Source organism: Gigantopelta aegis, chromosome 9 (assembly GCF_016097555.1).
Source record: "Gigantopelta aegis isolate Gae_Host chromosome 9, Gae_host_genome, whole genome shotgun sequence".
In the NCBI taxonomy this organism is placed as follows: domain Eukaryota; kingdom Metazoa; phylum Mollusca; class Gastropoda; order Neomphalida; family Peltospiridae; genus Gigantopelta; species Gigantopelta aegis.
Window position 1 is genome coordinate 34511187 of NC_054707.1, and position 23066 is coordinate 34534252.

The window sequence follows — 23066 nt, forward strand, 5'->3', positions numbered from 1 at the left end:
ACCACTCCAGTGGCATTTGTCCCCACGGTGGGACGGTCACAATTGGGACACGATAGTGCCTCTGGGCCCATGGTTCACTCATCCGATACAGGAGTGCCTGTCGGACAAGTGCATGTCCCTATCGGTTCCGTTGCACCCCCCTGCTCCGGATCTGATCCTGTTCACGGATGCGTCGCTGCACGGGTACGGGGCGCATCTGTTGGATCAACACATTTCAGGGGTATGGAATCTCTCCGAGAGGAAGCTTCATATCAACTGTTTGGAGATGGAGGCAGTGCATCGTGCCTGTCTTCATTTCCGGTGTGTTCTTCGACACCGTCGAATTCTGTTGAGATGCGACAATACGTCGGTAGTGGCATATCTCAATCGTTGGGGTGGAACCAAATCGGAGACTTTTTGGGTCGCAAAGCTCTTGCGATTTTGGAATTCTGCGACCAACTAGGGACCACTCTGTGGGCGAAACACATTCCTTCATCGGTGAATGTGTTAGCAGATGCCCTCAGTCGACATACCCCTGTTCAGACGGAGTGGATGTTGAACAAAGGGGTGGTCGCAGCGGTTCTTCGGGTGTGGGGCAGTCCACAGGTGGACATGTTTGCCACACGGTTGAACAACCAATTGCCGGTGTTCGTGTCCCCGGTACCGGACACATTGGCGTTGGAGTACGACGCGTTAAGTATGGATTGGACGGGACTGGATTTTTATGCCTTCCCTCCTCCTGTCTTACTCGGCAAGGTGTTGACCAAAGTGGTCCAAGAACCTTGTCACGTGACGTTGATAGCTCCTCTGTGGGTGGCACAGCCCTGGTTTCCACAGCTCCTGTCACTGTTAGTGGCAGTCCCATTTCCGATTACCAGTGTTGTCCGATCTACTCAGCCAGCGACTGAGTCAGACGGTGTGGCATCCGAAGCCGGAGGTCTTCCGGTTTCACGCGTGGAGGTTATCAGGGCTTCCTTGCGACGCAGAGGTTTTTCGACAAGAATTGCGCATCTCGTCTCTTCAGCAAAGCGCAATTCTACCGAGTCGGTTTATCAGTGTCACTGGCGTATGTGGGTTCGTTGGGCGAACGCACGGGATTTCGATCCCTTATCGCCTACTGTCAACGATTTAGCGGAGTACTTTCTGGCGTTGGTCCAAGAAAGGAAACTTAAAGTCACGACAGTGAAAAGTCACAGAGCTGCGATTTTCACTACTCTTAAACAGTGTGGATGTCGTGACTTTTCTACCAACTTGGTGTTGCATGATTTACTTAAATCATTACAATCCACGGTTGAACGACCTTCCATTATTCCGAAATGGAATGTCTTTCTGGTGTTGCATGCTCTTAAGGGTGCGCCTTATGAGCCGTTGAGGTTTGCTAGTCTTCGTGCCTTGACATGGAAGACTCTGTTTCTGGTTTCACTGGCAGCTTGTCGTCGGATCAGTGAGATACATGCTTTTTTGCATGATTTGGTTGATTACAATTCGGACGGGTCTGTCACTTTACGTACCGACCCTATCTTTGTTGCTAAAAACCAGTCTCCAGGGGAAGAGTTTCCACCTACTGTCATTCACAGTTTATCTCGTACACTGTCATCTGATAACTCGGATAGACTTCTTTGCCCGGTGAGAGCATTGAAGTATTATTTGCAGCGTACGAAAAAACCGGCGGCAGGGTAAAAAGAGATTGTTTATTTCTTATACCATTAGGCCGGGTGATGTCACAAAAAATGCTTTGTCTCGATGGATAGCAGCTACCATCAAGCTAGCATATGAGATGGCGGGTGATCATGTGTTACGGAATTTCTCTGTTAAACCACATGAGATCCGAGCCATTTCTGCTTCCCTGAATTTTCATGACTCTTTAGATATTATAAAGGTCATGAATGCAGGGGTTTGGAAAGGACGGCACACTTTTGACCGTTTCTATTTCCGGGATATGGCGGTTGGTCCTGACGGTACGCGTAGGATCCAGACAGTCATTGCGGCTCAACACGTCGTGTCTGTGCGCAGGGCAACGGAAAGGGGTCGACCTCTTTTCCGTCCGACTGCCATCGATTCACGCTTCGGACATGTTTAACACTCCACCCTTTTCTGAGGGATGGGGTTTTTTGTAGTGTTGTCTACCATTTCCTCTCCCTGGGGAGATGTTTTTCCTCCCTTTCATGGGGATGAGTTTTTCTTTTGGGAAGCCCCTTTTTATTCCCAAAAGTTTTTTGACTCCTTGTTACCGTATGTCGTGGTTCGTCCTATCTCCATGTCATTACTTCAAAGGAGCTTTTTGGGTACGGGTAAGTCCTCTATTTTCTTACCTCCTCCCATTAATGTTGAATTCACGTGCTCTAACGGTGTCATTGCACGTCCGTTATAGCATATTTGTTGTGCTAGCACAGTAAGTTGAATAAGACTATTAGAAAATTTGTTTCTAATTTTCATTATTATTCATACTTACCTAGTGCTAGCACAACAAACTATACCTCCCACCCACCCCTATGAGGCTTTCCCTCGGTGGGTGGACTTTGAACCGAGAATGAAGTTACAGGTAGCCCGTGCAAGGATAGCATTGCGCATATCCGGCAAGGGAGAGAATTCTGCAGTGTGTAGGTATGACTCAGGTTGAATAGCATATTTGTTGTGCTAGCACTAGGTAAGTATGAATAATAATGAAAATTAGAAACAAATTTTCTAAAACTCTCACAACTTTGCGATATCGCAGTGCAATGCTAAAAGACATGAAAAGAGGATGTTTTGTTGTCTAGCAGAACCTAAGAGAGCTTTGTGAATTAGGCTCTGGGCTCCCATAAAAGTATCTTTCTTTGGTCTGTATTAATCTGCGTTAGTTGGAGATATGTTAAAGATTTTATAAAAACTGGGTTTTACGTTTTAATAGATAAACATTTTGGGTTTTTTTAAAATCAAATTATCAATACCGCACCATATTATTTCCTTTAAAAGAAATTCATGTGTATCTTGTAGGAGCTTCTTCGCTTGGAAATGTATACCGGTTGACCGATGAAGGAGAATCAATTCAAGTGGTCCATGAAGCACTGAAGCGTGGGATAAATTACATTGACACTGCGCCATGGTATGGCCATGGGAAGTCGGAGACGGTGCTTGGCAAAGTATTCAATTGTTATATCTTGATGAAGAGAGAAAATAAATAGTGAAATTCCTCAAAACTGGATCCAGGGTTTGTATGCGCCTGGAAAACCCTTGAAAACCCTTGAAAATAAACTAATGTATTCCAGTGCTTGAATACCCTTGAAAATCATCTTGCGGTCTGGAAAACCCTTGAAAATTATAATTTGATGTCAAATAAAATACAAACACCTAAAACGGAGGCTTTATTTACTTTATTTAACATGTAATTAAATTATTTGTTTCATTTCCGCGGCAGAATCAAATGCCAATCGTCTGGCCAATTGATGTTTACCGGCTCAGTTGACGTGTGAATGTTTGTTTGGTTTTTTTATCTCGCGATGCGAGAATCACGCGGCCATGAGATCCAAGCGACAGCATCGCCATATTGGAAAAGAAAGTTTGTCACTTTTTGCCGCTGGGTATTTAGCAAGTTCAGGGAGCGTGTCAAGTTAATGAATCTATTGTAAACCCACAAAGATGGTTGGCACTTGCGTGTTTAACGACCTGTGGAAACTCGGTAAGGTCCTGGAATTTTGGTAAAGTTGACCTGGAAAGTGCTTGAAAAACCCTTGAATTTTGACTTCCTTTAAGTGTATGAACCCTGTGGATCCTCTGTAATTTGTAAAGCAGAATCCCCTCAAAACCAGATGTTTTTCATGGCCCCTTGAAATATTAGTACATAAAATAACCTCTGAATTCTTGGTCCCATGGCTGTCCAGTTTACAGGAGTAAATCATTGTATATACTCAAACACACATGCACTCACTCACACACACACGCACTCACGCACACACTAACCCATACATATATTTTATATATACAGTGAATCTCCTCAGGACCATGTAAAAAGTCTGGTTTTAAGTTGTATCCAGTTTAGAGAGGTTCTCTGCTGTACAGATATTTTAAAAGGGGCCGCAAAAAACGTCAAGTTTCGAGGGAATTCTGGTTTACAGAGGGTCTGGTTTTTAGAGGTTTCACTGTATCCAATGCAAAATGTGAAAACTAAATTTATAAGAACTTGTTACGTTGAAACCATTACATGTACCCAGTTGTTTTTTATACTCGCCTCACCTCTGTCATTGCAATACATTTTACTAATAAGCATCAATTGCACAACAAGCATGTCTCATCATTTGTAATATATAATTCAACATTGTGAACAATGATATGACAAACATAACATTTACAAAGTAGAGCTGGGCAGTATTAAAATTTCAGGTTCGGTATTAGTATTTTGGGGGTGATTTACCTCAGTATCGGTATGGTATTTGGTATTTATACAAGACTGACCGGCCTTGGTGGTGTCATGGTTAGGCAATCGGTCAACAGGCTGGTAGGTACTGGGTTCGGATCCCAGTCGAGGCATGGGATTTTTAATCCAACTACCGACTCCAAACCCCGAGTGAGTGTTCCGCAAGGCTCAATGGGTAGGTAGTAAACCACTTGCACCGACCAGTGATCCATAATTGGTTCAACAAAGGCCATGGTTTGTGCTATCCTGCCTGTGGGAAGTGCAAATAAAAGATCCCTTGCTGCTAATCGGAAAGAGTAGCTCATGAAGTGGCGACAGCAGGTTTCCTCTCAAAATCTGTGTGGTCCTTAACCATATGTCTGACGCCATATAACCGTAAATAAAATGTGTTGAGTGCGTCGTTAAATAAAGCATTTCTTTCTTTCTGTCTTTTTAATACAAGACTGATAGCTAGCAGTATTTTCGGTACACTCTGCTTTAAATATATGCCCGAGTTAAGTCTAACCTGCTAATTTCATCTAAATAAAATAAAATTTCATACACAAGGCCCTCATATCTTTCTTCTTTTCATCTATTTTGCGTTTGTCAGATATATTGTTAGCGCTTTACTAAATGGCGGGAAACATTTTTTAATACCGAAATTTTGGTATTTTGATATTTGTTAGGTACAGTAAATCGGTATTGTCCTGATACCAATACTGGATGGTATATACGTTATACCGCTCATCTCTATTGTAACACAGAAACATGATTACACCTAATAATGGAAGTTACATCAGTTGTAAAGATGTACCAGAGGAAGAAATTAAATCTAGAGTGTAGGTAGTCTGTTGTAAAAATTTAGATATTAAATTATACTCGTGCAAGACTGAGACTTTAATTATTTCACAAATGGATGAGGGCTGGTATAATATGAAAATTCAGTAGAATAATATGTGCATATTTTTGTAGTACGGTGAAAGGGGTGGGGGCTGAGGAGGTGAGGGCTAGCTTCCCCCACTGGACCAGCCTTTGGTAGCTGAGTCTGTCAGTAATGAACAACGAATGTGAACCGGCTCATGGAAATAATGAGGGACTATTCAATGCTCTCAACAAAGCATACTCTTTTTGAAAAAAATGCTACTGACCCTCCCAGTGATAGAAATAAGCAGAAATTCCATCGGACAAATATATCTAGAAATCTACTTGTCCGCCAATACTTTCACGTGTCCAAATAAGTTGTTAATTTTATTCAAGTGCAAGGACATTAGTTTTGATTGTTCAAAATAAACCTGCTTTGAAAATTTTCACTTGTCCACTGGACAACCACGGAGGTATATTTTGCTTGTCCAAACAGATTTTAGCTCGTCAGGACAAACAGATAAGTGCTTATTTTTAACACGGCCTCCCCTCCTAACTTTATTGTGTCTTTTAAAAATATACGCTGTCGTTAATTAACCCCTTCCTACCAGTCTTGTAAAAGTGCTGATATTTATGAACAGTCCCTAACTACGTGTGACTCATGTATCTACACTGACCATACATGTACATTGTATATATGCATTGAATTTTTGGATGTGTGTTTAATATTTTCCACGGTTTTACCATAGTTTAACACCCAATAGCCAATGTATTTTTCTTCATGCTGGGATGTCGTTAAACATCTATTCTATATTCTATTCTGCCGGAATTGTAAAGATGGTGTAATATGGAGATTTGGGGATTCCATTCCGATTAGAGTTGGGTGGTATTAAAATTTAATGTTCGGTATCGATATCAGTATTTTTTAGGGTGATTTACCTTGGTATCGGTATGGTATTTGGTATTAACACAATACCAATACCAATACCAATATCGAGCTGTATTTTTAGTGTACTCGGCTTTAAATGTATGCCTGAGTTACAGCTCACCAGTTAATTTATCTAAATAAAATTAAATTCCATTCACAAGGATCCATTTTGCATTCATCAGATATGTTGTTAGTAATATACTAAATGGTGGGAAACATTTTTCAGTACCGAAATTTTGGTATTTTGAAATTTGCTCAGTATGATAAATCGTTTTTGACATGATAACAATACTGAATGGTATATGGCCCAGCTCTACTTCCGACTGAAAATCTGCAATTAGTGCAAACAAGGAAATGTACTAAAATTTGCAGCCTGCTATAGTTCCTGATGATCGTGGTTTTTATTTTTTGAATAAAATACATTTTGAGCTACCACAAACACCTGAAAAAACCCTCATATTGGATTTGCCAAAATGTGTAATTTAAGCAAGAAGTTATGAGTACATTGTAATACATAATATAATGTAATAGCCAAAAATATATTGAATTTGACACTGCCTAATACACTAGGATCAGTTCCTTCGAATTAATTAATTTAAAGTGGTTTTGTTTGTTTTGTCCATTTCAGGCTTTAAAAGATATTCCACGTGACTCTTACTATATCGCTACGAAAGTGTGTCGATACCAGCCTGAGGTGGAGAAGCAGTTTGACTTCAGTGCACAACGAACAATCCAGAGTGTTGATGAGAGTCTACAAAGACTGGGTCTGCCGTATGTCGACTTCATTCAGGTAGTGAAACGTTAACAATAAAACATCCACACTTCTCTACTTGTCTATAGTCCGTCCCACAGGGAACACCTTTTTTCATGCTATGGAATTTACTACACATTTTTATTTATTTCTGAGGCGATTAATTTGTAAATTGTACACAAAAATCGGTGGGTTTTTTGTTATTGCCATAACACATTCAATTTTCTAATATCAAACCAAACAGAAATTATTTACAAAAAAAATGTTTTGTAGAATGATGTGACAGAATATAAATACACTTTTTAATCAGGTTGCGAGTCCTAAACTTTGTAGCATAGGACTGCACAGACTGCATGTTAATTTGTTTCCATTTTTAATAGAAGAGGAGCAGCTCAGTGCTAGAGTTTCTGCCTGAGGAATGGAAGTGTAATGGTATGGGGCTGTCCTGATATTTGCCATTTTACAATCTGCTAGTTTCTTTTCAATGATATAATAACGAATGGGACGTGTTCTTAAACAAGTTATATAATAAATGGTATCTTTACGGACACGAATGTGGTATTCTAATTTTTACATATCCTAAAAAAACAGGTTGAAAATAAATTTAAACATTTTCCAACTGAAATATGTTTAAATCCATTGTGCTTGCAGTAACCTACATGTCACAGTTCAGTCAGTTTCAGGTTAGCTGGTACGTCTCTGTGCATTCAATTCCATTTTGCATTTGTTTTTATTGGATGATATGACTGTGAAGATCAGGTCATCACCTAGGAGCAGCCAGTCGTATTTCTAAATTGATGATACACGTGTCTATTGTCGGTATGTGTTATCTTAAGTAACAAATGGTGTTCTCACCAATGGGTACCAATGTACTAAAAAAAAAGTGATTTTTGTGTGCTATTATTTATATGATTGTATTGTGTTTTATCTAGGTTCATGATATGGAGTTTGCACCCAGTCTTGATATTGTCATCAATGAAACGCTGCCAGCCCTTCAGAAAGTGAAAGAGTCGGGAAAGGCAAGATTTATTGGAATCACAGGGTATCCACTGGAAAATTTCAGGTACAGTAAAACTTGTCCTAATGGGCACTTTTTAGCCTCCTAAAATGATTTTAATATAAATGCACTCGTAATAAGTAGTAACATAAAGTGGCCATCTAAATTGGATCCCAAATCGCTAAATTAAATATGCATGACATTGTCTTAACCTTTAGACTACTGGATTAATTTTTGACAAAAACCATGTTGAGTGGGTACAAGTTTATAATTTTTACTGACATATATTTGCTGAAATGTTTTATAAATACATAAAATAAAGTTCATATGTGAATCATAAGTATTATTTTCGGTGGTTTTCAAATTTTTATGATATTTTATATCACTTAATGTTGATTGAAATTAGGCAAAAAATTGGAAAAGTTGCATTTATTTAAGGGCATTTGTGAGGTCAGGTCAGGTCATAGGGCTTTACGTGCACATTCAGAACAAGCTGTTGTAGTGCATTTGTGGCCAGCTGTCCAGTATTTATGTGCCATTATTCTTGATTACAGTGGTTTTCTGACTATAATTTTTTTTTTAAACCGAACTGTGATTCATATCCCAATATTTGGTGGCTTTCGTTATTGGTAAAACAATCAAATTTATTATCAAATTAGCAGTCACAATCAGCTATCGATCCCTGAAAATGACCGTGACGTGCCGTCGTTGTTGTCAAGCAAAAATACTTACCAAAACCCACTTTTTCAACTAAAAATTCGGAGGTATTTTCCATTGAAAAAAAAGACAACAGTTACTAAAGATACTGGAAACTGAGTTGTCTTCCGTTTCCTGTTGTCTGTTTCTGGTGAGTGTTGTGTGCAAAACGGCGGGGAATATGAATTGGGGAATGCACTGTATACAGTGTACAGTATGTCGACTGGTGTGATGTCGGGCAAGATAGCTCGCCTACAGTAGTCAGAAGGTTAAGTGACTATAAGGATCTTCACATCTTCAGGAATACTAGTACGCATTCAGTCTGATGACATCTCCACTGTGTATCACTTAAACATTTGTGACTGGAATGCTGCTTGTTTGTGGGATGTTGAATATAAAAGATCCCTTGCTACTAATGGAAACATCTTTTCGTTCTAAGACTATATGTCAGAATAACCAAATGTTTGACATCCAATAGTTGATGATTAATAAATCAATGTGCTCTAGTAGTGTCATTAAACAAAACAATTTTTTTAACTCCTTGTAGGTGAGCATAGTTTGACATTTGTAGTTTGTTCTATTGTGACAATACATCACTAGTATTCACATCACAATTAACTTGTAATCAAATAAAAAGAGAAAACAAACTTGTGAGAGAATGCATTCTAAATGGTTGAATTAATACTTTTCATTATTTCTGAATAAGACGACACGTCGAAAGTTGATTTATAGTAAACAATAGAGCACACGTCCATTAATTAGCAGTACAAACAGTGAAAAACCCCAACAACAAACATTTTAAGGACTAAAAGTGGCAGCCTGTATTCAATTGTTCTTTGGTCACAGTTGAATAAACATTGAGCAAAACTATTATTTTGCTTATGCACAAACAATTTGTGATGATATCAAGTCGCTGAAGCAGAATACCTGTATTATTACTATTATTATTATCATTATCAGTAGTAGTAGTAGTAGTAGTAGTAGTAGTAGTAAGTCGCTGAAGCAGAATACCTGTATTATTACTATTATCATTATCATTATCATAGTAGTAGTAGTAGTAGTAGTAGTAGTAGTAGTAGTAGTAGTAGTATCATTATAGTTTTAGCATGAAATTTAGTTTTTACATTGTTAACAATTTATTTTAAATTTGTTTCAGGACAGTGATAGATCGTAGTTCTGTGAAGATTGACACAGTTCTGACATACTGCCATGGCTCCATGAATGACAATTCTCTTTCTGATTTTATTCCATACTTCAAGGTATGTCTGTTAATGTATATAGAGCTGTCAATCGGTAAATATTTCAAGACGCGAGAATCACCCTAAAGCTGGGGTCCAGGGCAGTGTCCTAGTAGGTCGAAAGCCCCCTCCATGCTAAAAAAACCTATTTGTACTGTTTAATAGATCTATTTTAAGGTCTCTGATAGAAATGGGTATTCATAAATATCCTTTGTGAAACGTAACGTGTCAAAACCTCTTCGTCATGTGTGCGGGATGGTGGATATAATATAAATCACTTGATGCTAATGGAAATATGTAGCATGTTCCTTCTTAGATTTCATGTCAGAATTAGATGATGATTAGTTAAACAATGTGCTCTTGTGGTTTCATTAACAAAACAAACTTCAACTTTTTAACTTTTCATTAATATAGTGTTTTCAAATGTTAAAAACCTCCTGCTGAACTCACTGCCAAAGTAGTCAGTCAAGTTATAAGAAATGAGTTTGATACTAATGATGTTCTTGTTGTACTGCAGTCGAAGGGAGTTGGGATTGTGAATGCCTCGCCTATCAGCATGGGTCTGTTGTCGGACAGAGGGCCGCCGGCCTGGCATCCAGCGCACCAACACATCAAGGACGTCTGTGCTGCTGCGGCAACATTCTGCAGTGTGAGTGCGATCAAACACTGACCGTTATAATGGTGTTTATGTCATCTGTGTACCACTGGATTAATATTGGAAACAAATCTGATATGGTTACAACAATGTCACTTATGTTCACATATTATGACTATAAATTTTTAACACTGATTTTTGCGTATTAGATATTACCTTTTTTTTGTTTTGTTTTCTTTCTTTTTTTTGAACAGATTTCATGGGATGTTTAGAGCAAATTGTATGGTAAAAATCACACATACACACACTCATTAAGTTGGGTGGGTGGGGGTGTAAATACAGGCTTTGGGGGGGGGGGGGGGACATTATTTTATCAGTGTTTGTGCTGAAAATGAAATATGATTTCTCAATCTTTTAATATAATGTATAAAATTCAATGAAAAATTCAAAGAAAAGTAAATAAATTGAATCAAGATATTTTTATTACAAAAGAAAATCATAACTGTTTCTAATCATGGTCCATTTAACATGGCATAAAATATGAATTGGTGATGCTAACGTATGTAGTATATTATGTTTTCACTTTTGTCATCTTTAAAGGTTAAAAGTGCACACAACTCATAATAAGAAATCTATGTTATTTAAGTTTATTACAATACTTTGTGGGAGGTTCTTTAGATTCCATATGGGGGAACATTTTGTTCAGAATCACATCAAGATTCGCGGTACAAATTTCAGACACCTCTACACAATTATAAAACGTTAAATAGTAGTGGCTACTCAATTCTCAACTGATCACCAAGTGTCGCTCATTAAAATGTTTAAACAAAAACATTCCCTGATTATTAATTAAAATGTGATTGCAGGCAAATGGAGTTGACATTTCTCGTCTGGCAATGGACTTCACCCTCTCACAGCCTGACTATGACACGACACTCGTCAGCACTGCTAGGTGCGTATCATGTGCTTTGGTCTTACTAAGGTGGTTACAGAATTGGTTGCATGGTGGAGGTGGGACCATAATTGTTAGACAATGCATCACATTTTGGTGGATTGCAGCCATCGCAAGGACTAGAAAAGATATATTTGGACGAAGAAATGTGATTGAATCGTTTCGATTCCATCCAGAACTTTTGTTGCAATTTCTTCGTGATACTAAATTTTATTGTAAATTTTAATTTTACTTATCTGTGATATTTGTATTTTTTGCACTGTCGGTTCTTTACACTGTTTTAATTTACCTCTTGAATTTTTATATTGATGTTGATACTTACTACATGTTTGCATTTATCATACTTTGACACCCAATAGCCGATGTGTCTTTCGTGGTAAGGTGTCATTAAACATCTATTGTATTCTATTCCATAATTATTATTTTATAACTTGTGGGTTTGCTTTACCTTTTCCCCTCAACATATATGGTTTAATTTGTTGAATTTTTATATCTACAACAGTATTATTATTACTTTTATTCAACTTTTCCAACTATAATTTCAATGCTTATTGCAGAATATGTTATAGAGTTTAAAAAACAATTCAGTTTACTGTGTACTTGTGTAAGAATAATATTTTGCGTTGTTTTAGTTTGAAGAACCTTTACAAGAATATTGAATCAGTCTACTGTCCACTCACAGACAAGGAGAAGACCATTCAACAACAGGTCTTAGAAAGGTTTGTCCACGAAACAACAACAGAGTTATGTGTAATAACGGTGTGTATTTTCATATATACACATTAAGAACAGGCCCAAATCTAGAATTGAAAAAGTAGAAGTGGCTTCTCCCTTCCCAAAACAGGCTGGTAGGTACTGGGTTTGGATCCCAGTCGAGGCATGGGATTTTAAAATCCAGATACCGACTCCAAACCCCGAGTGAGTGCTCCGCAAGGCTCAATGGGTAGGTGTAAACCACTTGCACCGACCAGTGATCCATAACTGGTTCAAAAAAGGCCATGGTTTGTGCTATCCTGCCTGTGGGAAGCGCAAATAAAAGATCCCTTGCTGCCTGTCCTAAAAGAGTAGCCTATGTGGCGACATAGGGTTTCCTCTCAAAATCTGTGTGGTCCTTAACCATATGTCTGACGCCAAATAACCGTAAATAAAATGTGTTGAGTGCGTCAAATAAAACATTTCATTCTTTCTTTCTTTCTCCTTTCCCAAAAGAAAGGGGAGAAGTTTGATAAAAATAGGCGAAGTGAACATTTATCGGTACATTTCGTAATGTTTCGCCAGTTTCAGTGTTCAGTTGGAAAAATTCTGAATTTTACACTTGGTTCTAATCATAATATTTCCATATAAAATACTACTTCTGGTAATAAAATAAAAAAACCCAGTTGTATTTTTTATTAAAAATGTGATATGATTAAGTAGTTGATACTGTGCTATTATGTTAAAATTAAAGTATTAATTAGTATTTTCTGGCATTACTGAAATGAATGTGGCCGAGAATTAACAATGCTTGACTGGTAACAGCACACAGCACGACACGAGCCACTTTGAGAACCAATAGCCAGGTTTACGGGTGTATGATGTATCTGAAGAATGTCAACATTAGACTACATGTATTTAATCTCATCACAACAGAAATTAGCATGAATTTGTTGGTTGATTTTGATAATAAATTGAACAAGGAACATTACAGTGCACATGCGTATAAACCATTTCCCGTTAATAGGCCAGTTCATGTTACTTGAGGATCAAGTCTGGCGCCAAAGTAAAAACTGTTCGACATACAGCGACAAGGTGCCAAGTGAGCCATAACAATAAACAAGTCGGGGTCTTGATGTCTGTTGTTCGATTTCGGTTTTGAAATCAGATTAGGTAAAAAATATTATGGCGACTTTGACTTCTCACTACTGCTAATAACTTTGCGACTTCAGCTGACTTTCGGCAAAAAAAATGCTTATTAGGGCCTGATAGGACAGGGATGTATACCGAGTTAAGAATATTTGTTTGTGGTTAATAAAAAACAGAAATACTAGATTTTATTGCTGTTGAAACTGTTCCTCTTCTTGTTCTTTGTGAAAAACTCAAAGTAACTCTCTTGTTCGTTTTAAGAGGCATTCTGCCAGAAAATAATTTGAGCATACCTAATTTAAAAAAAAAACCCAGATCATAAGTGCCACTACTAGGTGGTTATGGGTTTGAAATCTTTTGAAACTGAGCACTACATTTTGTGTAATTTCACAAATTGTAAACAGCAGTTCTCTTATTATAATTTGTTAATTTTTTTTATAAAAATGTAAACATTAATTTCCAGGATTTTAGGGTCCGTAATTTTACCCTTCGTACCCTCTGGCAGAAACCTTGCTTCCAGTGTTTCAAAACCGGCGTCGTGGTTAGGCCATCGGTCTACAGGCTGGTAGGTACTGGGTTCGGATCCCAGTCGAGGCATGGGATTTTTAATCCAGATACCGACTCCAAACCCTGAGTGAGTGCTCCGCAAGGTGCAATGGGTAGGTGTAAACCACTTTCACCGACCAGTGATCCATAACTGGTTCAACAAAGGCCATGGTTTGTGCTATCCTGCCTGTGGGAAGCGCAAATAAAAGATCCCTTGCTGCTAATCAGAAAGAGTAGCCCATGAAGTGGCGACAGTGGGTTTCCTCTCAAAATCTGTGTGGTCCTTAACCATATGTCTGACACCATATAACCGTAAATAAAATGTGTTGATTGCGTCGTTAAATAAAGCATTTCTTTCTTTCTTTTCCAGTGTTTCAAGGTCATTTTCATCGTTATTTTGTGAAGCATAAATAGTTTTATCACAGGCTGGCTAACGCTTGACGTTTAAACATCATTAGGTGATAACCTGATTCGTGTAATAGTTAAAGTTTGTTTTGTTTAATGACATCACTAGAGCACACTGATTTATTAATCATTGGCTATTCGATGTCAAACATGGTAATTTTGACGTAGTCTCATAGAGGAAATCTGTTACATGTTTCCATTAGTAGCAAGGGATGTTTTATATGCACCATCCCACACATAGGATAGCACATACCACAGCCTTTGACGTACCAGTCATGGTGCACTGGCCGGAAGGAGAAATAGACCAATGGGCCAACCGACGGGGATCGATCCCAAACCAAATGCGTGTCAAGCGAGGGCTTTACCATTGGGCTACATCCAGCCACAGCTAATAGTTTCTACACAACACAAGTTATGATGACTTTTACGTAGTCAATACTTCACATGAAATTAGTGAAGTTTATAACAATACGAGTGGTCTACAACTGCTGCTCAGTTTCTACCATTTTCTTCCAAATGTCAGAAGCTGTGATTGCTTTCCATATTTGAAGACATGTTCATTTTGTTTTTCAGATACATGAAACCTTTGAAGAACAGACACTGGGAGGGAGTTGAAGTGGAACAGTACAGAAAGGAACTCGCCGCTGTGCAGTGAAGACGTGTGCATGTTCTTTACAGAGTGCTGTCAGAGGAGATTCTTACTCAGGGAATTGTGGGTAATCAAACATTGTGAATAGTGAAGAATTGTGGGTATTTACAAAATTAAGAATTGTAGGTAATCAGTATGTAAATTATGATGAATTGTGGGTAATCAAAATGTAGAGGTAATCAAATAGTTATAGGTAGTGTATTCATCGACTTCAGTTGGCTAGCCACATTGAAGAGTTGATAGTGTGAATTGAGATTGGGGCTGAGGAATTTTTAATACTGAACCGATAGGTTTGACAACCAAAACTCTGCATTGAAGATGCTATTTTAGCTAATCATGTTTTAACTTTGAAGTATCTTCATGCAAAAAGTATTCACAAGTGGCTAAGTTATGCAGTTTTATTAGCCAAGTGATTAGAGTTTTATATTAGCTTGTAAAAAAAGAAAGAAAAAAAAGGTGCATACTGGGTAAATCTGCTTGTGATTTATCTTTATTTATGTGTAAACTAGTGATCCTTTGCCTGTTTAAGATTTGTTGTTTTATGAGATTTTATATTATAACAGTTTTTATATCTACTTTTTATTGAATATCCTGCTTCTTCCCAGATTAATTACATCACAGTGCCATATTAAGTTGTTATCCGGTATCAGTTCTGTATTCAGTCTTGTTACTGTTAATTGGCTGTCTACAGTAGTATTAAATGCTGGTTTCTAAAACTTGTTAATAGTGGTCTTTGTGGACCATGTTAGATTGTGTAGGAGAATGGTAAGTTGGTAACTTAACCTTCTGACTACTGCAGGCAAGATATCTAGCCGGACGTCACGCAAGCAGACGCACTGTATACCACAAACGGTACATGCACTCGTTCATGTTTCCCACCAATTTACACACGGCACTGCCCAGACTTAGTAGAACAACAACACTGATCAAGACTAATCATGATAAAGGCTTGTTTAGGTGGAGGTTTTTATGTATTTCATAGTTCCAAACTTGCCAAACTTTGCAAATATTATTAGTGTTTTATTCAGGATTTTAATATGGCAAAGTTCCATTGCCATAGTAGCACACTTAACATTCATTAATTTTGATTAAAATTTAAGGTTAGTCAAAAGTGAACATGAAGAACACTGCCAAGTTGAAATATTGTTAATTGTTTTGAGTGACTTGTGATAATCACATAATTTTTGTATGTGGGGATCCAAAACATATTCTGGATTTGTTTTAACCACAATCTTTATGGTGTCCAGTATAAATATTTTGGTTTAGTAGGTGTACTTACATTTATACAATCATGTATTGAATTTTTTTATACAATAATTTTGTGATATGAGGTGAAGAAAAGTATTCCACAATATATAAATGGTATCTAAGGGACACATGTAGTATTCTATTTCTTATGTATGAAAAGTAAGTTTTAATCTAAACTTTTTCAAATAAAATGTATTTACAATGCTTGCACATACGATGAACTTGCGCCAGAGAAATCAGATTCAGGTTAACTTATATGTCATCGAACAATCAGTTTTGATCATATGGCTGTGGCCAGTGGTATGTCTGATTTGATCAATAATATTTCCATATAGTTACCTTTTGTGACACCGAATAGCTGATGTCTATGTTTGTGCTGGAGTGTCATTAAACATTCATTCATTCATTCATTCAATTCATTCATTCATTCGATAACACATGTTATTAACATCTTACTATGTGAGATTATAAATAACTCATGGTGTTCTCACCACCATATGAGTAAAAAATTGACATAAAACAGTTTTTACACTGAAGTCAGAATGATAACTTGAAACATCCAGGTGTTTAACAGATTTCAAGAAGCCTGGACATTATTTCAATCTATTTCATGATGTTGAAATGATGCATAATGTCCAATGGGGTGGTATGTGATGATGCTTTAACGGTTTTGATTCTACAAGTTTTCTCACAATTTCAAAATTAATATCAACCATAAAATTTATTTCTTATTCTGGGGTTTTTCTTAGCTTTTCGAAGTAAAAAGGTGAGATAGCTTCAGAAATATCTAGCCTGTAGGTTTGCTAAACTTAGTATGGGGAGACTGATAGTCTTCAAGTTTGTTGCACTGGCATCCTTTTAAAAAAGGCTTCACTGTCTACTTCAGTAATACAATGTGCCAGTTATCTGTTGACTTGTTTCTTACCAGGCATTGTTCCATTGACTGCTTGTTTGCTGAATTTATGTTGCTTGACGTCGTCATTCGAGCTTGTCGCTATGACACTTGCCCTCACTCGATCAAATGTCTGCCCTTCATCTTTTCACCACACACAGGTACCTGGAACCTGCTTTCTGCTTTGGTGGCATATGAGTTGAGGTTTTGCAGAAAGCTTTTACCGAAATATGGAACCCAAATTTAAAGTCATTAACTAAATAATATATGTATTTTCTCTACATCATATCCTTGCAGCAGTGTCAACAATCTATCTGACTTAACTGGAGTAACGACTTGGTCTGCCAGAGAAATCCCATTGGGCTGGCATAGAAATGTCCTGTTTGGACTGATGGGAATGGAAATCTATCAAATTGTGGTTGAAATGAAAATTAAGCATTGTTAGGGCTTTTGGAGCATGTACAAATAGTGTATTTGCATGTTGGCAGAGAGATGAAATGTGTGACCCCACAAACACACACACACATACACACACACATTAGTGACAGCCATGAGAAAACTTGCACCCTGGGCAGAAGTGACCTTGCATGAATTTCCAGCAGTAGCCCTTGGACAGGATTCAGTGTCGGCTTACCGACGGCATCCGACCACAACTCCCATTCTACCTGTTGCCACTTCAACGATGCACTGTTGTTTGCTTCCAACCGTAAAAAAGACTGATTATATAAAGCCCAGGCCCCATTTCTCAAGGCCAGCTTTCTAACTGTAGCTAAATACTTATGGTTATCTTCAACCTCCCCAGAGTTTCCCTGGCAGTATGCTGAAATAAACATGTGAAAGTTGGTTGTACACTGCTCAATTGTTAAATGTTTTACCTGTTTATTCGGCACCCATTGGATGGATGGGGAGTCATACCCACCTTCAGCAATTGACATGTGATATGAATTGAATTTTATCATGTGATATGAATTGAATTTTATCATGTGTATCAACATATTGGTCGGTCCAAATATTTTGTTTCACTTTTTCACACACTGGTTGTTCTACCAGTGGCACTGTTGTTGACCTGAAGTCTGAGGGTTGGGACTGCTCGCCTAACCCGGAAGGTCATGTCAGTGACATCCCTGAAACCACATGTGATGACGGTGGAATCACACATGACAACACTGGAACCACACACATACTAATTATATTGTCTGAATGTTCTGCTGGTGCTTCTTCCTGTGTGGTTGGTGAGTCTGGCTCAAAGACTTCTATGTCGGCAGCTTCTAACGCTCTTGGCATCGCTCACAGTAGTTTGTATGGCTGCTGAAACACCTTGGCTGAAGGCTTTCTGAATTTAATGTGTGTAAAATGATCAGAAAAACAATTCAGTTGACTGGTTCTATGGTACATGTACTATGCTGCCAAACCAATCCATGTAGGTTTCTTCCATGTAGGAATTATGGAGACAACCAGTGTGTAAAATAAACAGCATTCGGAACATCTCAGCCGAATTTGTATATGTATCTAACTTATGTGTATTAAGACGAGGGACTATTCAAATGGGTTGTCGGAATTCAGTGAGAACTATTCTTAAAATTCTACCAATTGAATAAATATGTTGGTTGGTGAAACTATCTCCACAATTATTGTTTTTATAGTGGTGGGGCCGGTATTTATAAAGATTTTTAAGTGCTGTAAGAATTCTTAAATGTAAGAAAATTCTTTGAATGCCTGAGAGTTTCTGCAAAATAAAAGAATTTTAAATATAATTATTCAAATCCATAAGTTTCTCCTAAATGTCAGAATTGCGTCAGATTAACCTCAGGAGACTTCTAACAGGTCAAGAATTCTTATCCCAAACAAAATGGCTGCCATAGAAGCACTTGGATATTTCTGATTAAGTTGTTCTTTTTGTCATATTCTCTTTTAACTTCTTTCAGCTTCATTACACTGATTTAAAAATTGTTTTTACAAAATTCATACATGATTAGAATGATACAAGTTATATGATGTTAAGTTTTGTTTTGTTTCTAAACATTCATTCATTCCCTCACCTTCAATACCTAGCCTACTCTGCCAGTTCACAGAACCGGCCTTGGCTATTTTTAGCTCTAACTGCCATTAATGACCTACAACCATATGCTCCGTATATGGGTTTATTGCACAAATATTACAGAACGGAATCGATTACTATTTTGGTTAAATTGATAGACATGGATTGAACCACTTATTTCACATTGTCCATCTTAAGTGGTGTTGCAAAGTCGCATGTTAATGTTGGGGATCATTTAAGTTACATTGTAAAGAAAATCTTTTTTCTTTTTTTCTTTTTTTTTTCTTTCAAATTTATTCAGGCAATGATCAATGTTACCTTTGTTACTTATTTCAATGCGAAGTTAACATTTTAAAATATTGATGGAAATTTAAATGTATAACATACAAACAAGTGTTTCAAGTGTGTGTCTCCTAAAACAATTTTGAAAAAAAAAAAACCCCCACACCCCCCCTCCCTAAAACCCCCCAGAAAAAACAAACAATTAATGAAGACAATGCATGCGGTGTGCTGCAACATAAAATCTTGCCTGCAGTATCCAGAAGGTTAATATTTTAAAATTTAAAAAATGCATAAGTACTATCAGTTCCCATTGTTTAAAGTAGACATCTGGAGCTGGTCCCCCTCCTGTCTTGCTACTTTGTTTTAGCCTGCAGCTTTCTTCTTCACCACTAACCGTGCATCTTGCCATCTCGTTTTTCACTTCTTCTATTGTCCTTTTGCAAAGGACACTTACTGCATTGACCCTAAAAAAAAGAATTTATATATAATTATATATATTTCATTAAAAATAAAGTAGAAGTTAACTTTGTAATGATAATAATAATAATTTTTAAAAAAAGGCCTTGTAAAAAAAAAAGTAATAATATATATACATATACATATACATATACATATACATATACATATATATAATATATATATACATACATATACATATACATATACATATACATATACATATACATATACATATACATATACACATACACATACACATACACATATATATATATATGATTCTTGTCCGGATTGTTTTTTTTAAAAGGAAGATGGAGTCCTTTACTATTTTATATGTTCTCTAAAGATGGCTGCAATGTCTAGATGAGTTAGTGAGTTAGTAAATATAAAGAAGTTAAAATCAAAACTGTGTTTAGTTTGAAAGAAATACTAAAGTAATATTTAGGCCTACTAATAGTTATATAATAAATAAACACAAATCATAAACATTATTTATACATTACTTCCTAGTTATCTGGTTCCAGGCAGTGTTTTTCTTGTCACTGTTGATCACTGGAAAAAAATTCCCTTGATTATGGACAGGTGATGAACAATGCCTTCCGAAATGACAGTCATTTCTTGATCCATCCAGTTTGGTTTCCTAGGTTTCTTTCCAACTGAATGTCTCACTTGCGATGGTTCGATGTTAGCAGATGACAAATAATGGTGTGTTGTGTACCTGTGTTATTTACCTGGAACTCTATCGTTTCTAATGCTTTTTTAATTTCTCTGGAGAGAGAGTTACAATCGTAGATTTACGTCCAACTATATTACGTTTATGACCGTCTTCAAGAATTAGGTGCTTCATGCATGTAAATCTAAATCTACGGTAGATGTAAGTACTGGTTGTAGACATAAATTTACACCTTTTGGTGAATATTGGTCCAGGTTAAGTATCTGTTGGTTTTTCAATTTATGCAGAATTTTATTAGGATTTGGCTGATTATATTATTATTATTATTATTATTTGTATTTGTATTTGTATTTTACTTTTTCAGTCACTTGTAGTAAGATGAATGCATGATTTTTGCTAATTCTTGAGTGGTTTTTTTTTTGTTGTATTAACAGGTTCACAGTGCTTGAGTTCTTTTTCATAACCACCACCTTTTTTCCTTGATAAAGACTTACAAGACCACTTATAATGTTCTCAATAGAGGTTCTACTCAATGAAACCAGCCAGCTTCCATCAAAACAATGCATTTATTGGGATAATAAATGGATTTTAAAAGGCATTTAAGATGCATGAAAGTGGCATCTTCAAGACTTGTAGTAAGTACCTGTGGCAGCTGTGTCCTCTCCTGTAATGTCCTTGCAGCATCACTTGATGAACTCGGAGGGCGATCAACTCGACTTTGCCTTCCTCTACCATGACCTCTTCCTTGTCCCTTGTCCCCTTGCGCTTGTGTTTCCAGCACCTCTCCATCCCTTGACTTCTGATGGGGCTGTTGCTCCCCAGCATGTCTCTGCTAGGTATGGTAATTTTCAAGGTAACTCTTTTCAGGTGTGTTGGTAGCCTTTAGTTTCACTTTGTGTGTCATGACTGAACACACAACTTCACTTTACAAACCAATCTTCCAATCATAATATTCTTTTAGTTTCCATCCACTCGGTCACAGTGAATTGAGAGATGCAGTTAGAAATTTCGAATGCATCAACAGACTAAACTGTTCAGTATAATGTATATTCTTTGGAGCATGTCAAATCTTCATCCTGATGTTTAGATGATGGCCCTTTCCATTGGTTAATTTGTTTCGTCATTTAAGAGATCGACAGCAGTTGCTACCTGTTCATTGGCCGTTACTACATGTTCAATTACATCATTCCATAATCAAAGGTAGTATGTGACATCCTGTAATCTGAAACACTACATGCATTTCTTTTAGTGACAATATATATCAGCTGTGAGCAGGGTTGTGACTTCACAGTACAAAATCAAAATGTGGTTAATTTTATAATAATTATAATAAAATGATCAGATTTAGTATGGTTGAACTAGAAAATATTTCTGGCGCTTGCCCTTTTGTAGATGTGTGCGTTTTAGTATTTGTTATGCATGGTCTCTATTAAATCCCATACCTGTGGCCATTTGTTTGTTTGATACACACAATAAAAGTTTTATCTTTTGTTTGAAAAATGAACACTTCATCATCTCTAAAAGGTGTTGAGAAGACTTATCAATTATGAACCTGTTGCAGATACTTCTGATTTTGAGCATGTCCCTTCACCCTTTCTGATTGGTTCTACTACACATGCACTTTAAAAAAAAATATAATAACTTGGCTTCCGCATCTGCAGATAGGGATGTGGAACATATTTTACAGTATAAAACATTGGTTTTTACATTTCTTAAATCTTGGTGTCCATTCTTCTTTTGCCCAACCTTGTTCTTATTTAAACTATAAATTTAAATTTGTATTTTCACTCGATATTAGTTTAACAAAATGTTGGTACATTTTTATTCATTTGTCAGTAATAATAATATTTAAAAAAAGAATTAACAAATTCTGCAACAAGCCTATGCATAGGCACTAGCAAATGATAATTATTATAGTTAATTTGTAGAACTTGTCACAGAAAACATAGAAACAAGATGTTTACAACAGCAGAATACCAATCTGCCTGGAATCTAGCCCACACCATGTCACCAGTTTTAAATATGTCATCTTGTAATACAGTTACTTTCTTAATTAAAATATAAATTAGAATTTTCACCCATTCCCACTAACCCTTTTTAGACATTAGATTATGTTTTGTATTAACCATTTCTCATTGCTCTAATTTTATCATTCATCTTACAGACTAATAGAATCTATCACCGTTGTGAGGTATAGATAAGGCAATTCCAACCCAAGGGACAAAATGGTTTTGTCCCGAGGTTTGGAATTGCCTTATCTATACCTCACAACAGTGATTGATTCTTTTTCTGCCCATTTGATTACAGTAACAAAACATTAATTTTGTAATCTATAGTTTGTTTATTGTAGAACAATTCATAAACATTTCACCTACAAACTCCTTTAATCATATGTAGAAAAATATAGTCCACATTATGCAACGACATAAAAATGTAACAACTTACAATAAATATAAAGTTGAAAATATTAATTTGTTTAAATATTTTTAAAACAATGATACTTAAATGGCAAACAGAATTCTGAAAAAAAATGAATTATGACATCAATCGTCATAAAACATGCGTTATGACGTCACGGCTTATGTAGAAATCGTCTAGCCCTCAGGTCAAACAGATTTATCTAGCCCAAGGGTCAGACAGATTTTTTAGCACCATGCAAAAGC

General features: G+C 36.8%; 2 protein-coding genes across 3 annotated transcripts in view; one reads left to right on the top strand and one right to left on the bottom strand.

Annotated features, from left to right (window-relative positions):
- LOC121380986 (L-galactose dehydrogenase-like) overlaps positions 1 to 19392 on the top strand; it is a 33911-nt gene extending 14519 nt beyond the window's left edge. For both annotated transcript variants that reach the window (XM_041510048.1, XM_041510046.1), the window contains exons 3-10: positions 2956 to 3101; positions 6769 to 6930; positions 7824 to 7954; positions 9741 to 9843; positions 10340 to 10471; positions 11284 to 11369; positions 12002 to 12088; positions 14736 to 19392. In XM_041510048.1, coding sequence (XP_041365982.1) covers positions 2956 to 3101; positions 6769 to 6930; positions 7824 to 7954; positions 9741 to 9843; positions 10340 to 10471; positions 11284 to 11369; positions 12002 to 12088; positions 14736 to 14817 — 929 coding nt within the window. In that variant the 3' untranslated portion in view covers positions 14818 to 19392. The remainder of the gene's footprint in view (positions 1 to 2955; positions 3102 to 6768; positions 6931 to 7823; positions 7955 to 9740; positions 9844 to 10339; positions 10472 to 11283; positions 11370 to 12001; positions 12089 to 14735) is intronic.
- A 74-nt stretch (positions 19393 to 19466) lies between these two features.
- On the bottom strand, positions 19467 to 22645 carry LOC121382004. Its single transcript, XM_041511469.1, has 2 exons — positions 21047 to 22645; positions 19467 to 19735 (listed from the first exon to the last, which is right to left on the bottom strand). The coding sequence occupies exons 1-2, from the start codon at positions 21226 to 21228 to the stop codon at positions 19474 to 19476; spliced, it is 444 nt and encodes a 147-aa protein (XP_041367403.1). The 5' UTR covers positions 21229 to 22645; the 3' UTR covers positions 19467 to 19473.
- Between the last annotated feature and the right edge of the window lie 421 nt (positions 22646 to 23066).

Coding starts and splice junctions, on each gene's coding strand:
- LOC121382004 (XM_041511469.1), bottom strand. CDS start 21,228: ATGCTGGGGAGCAACAGCCCCATCAGAAGTCAAGGGATGGAGAGGTGC. Junction 19,736..21,046: donor AGAGGACACAGCTGCCACAG/GTACTTACTACA, acceptor TCTTTTTTTTAG/GGTCAATGCAGTAAGTGTCC.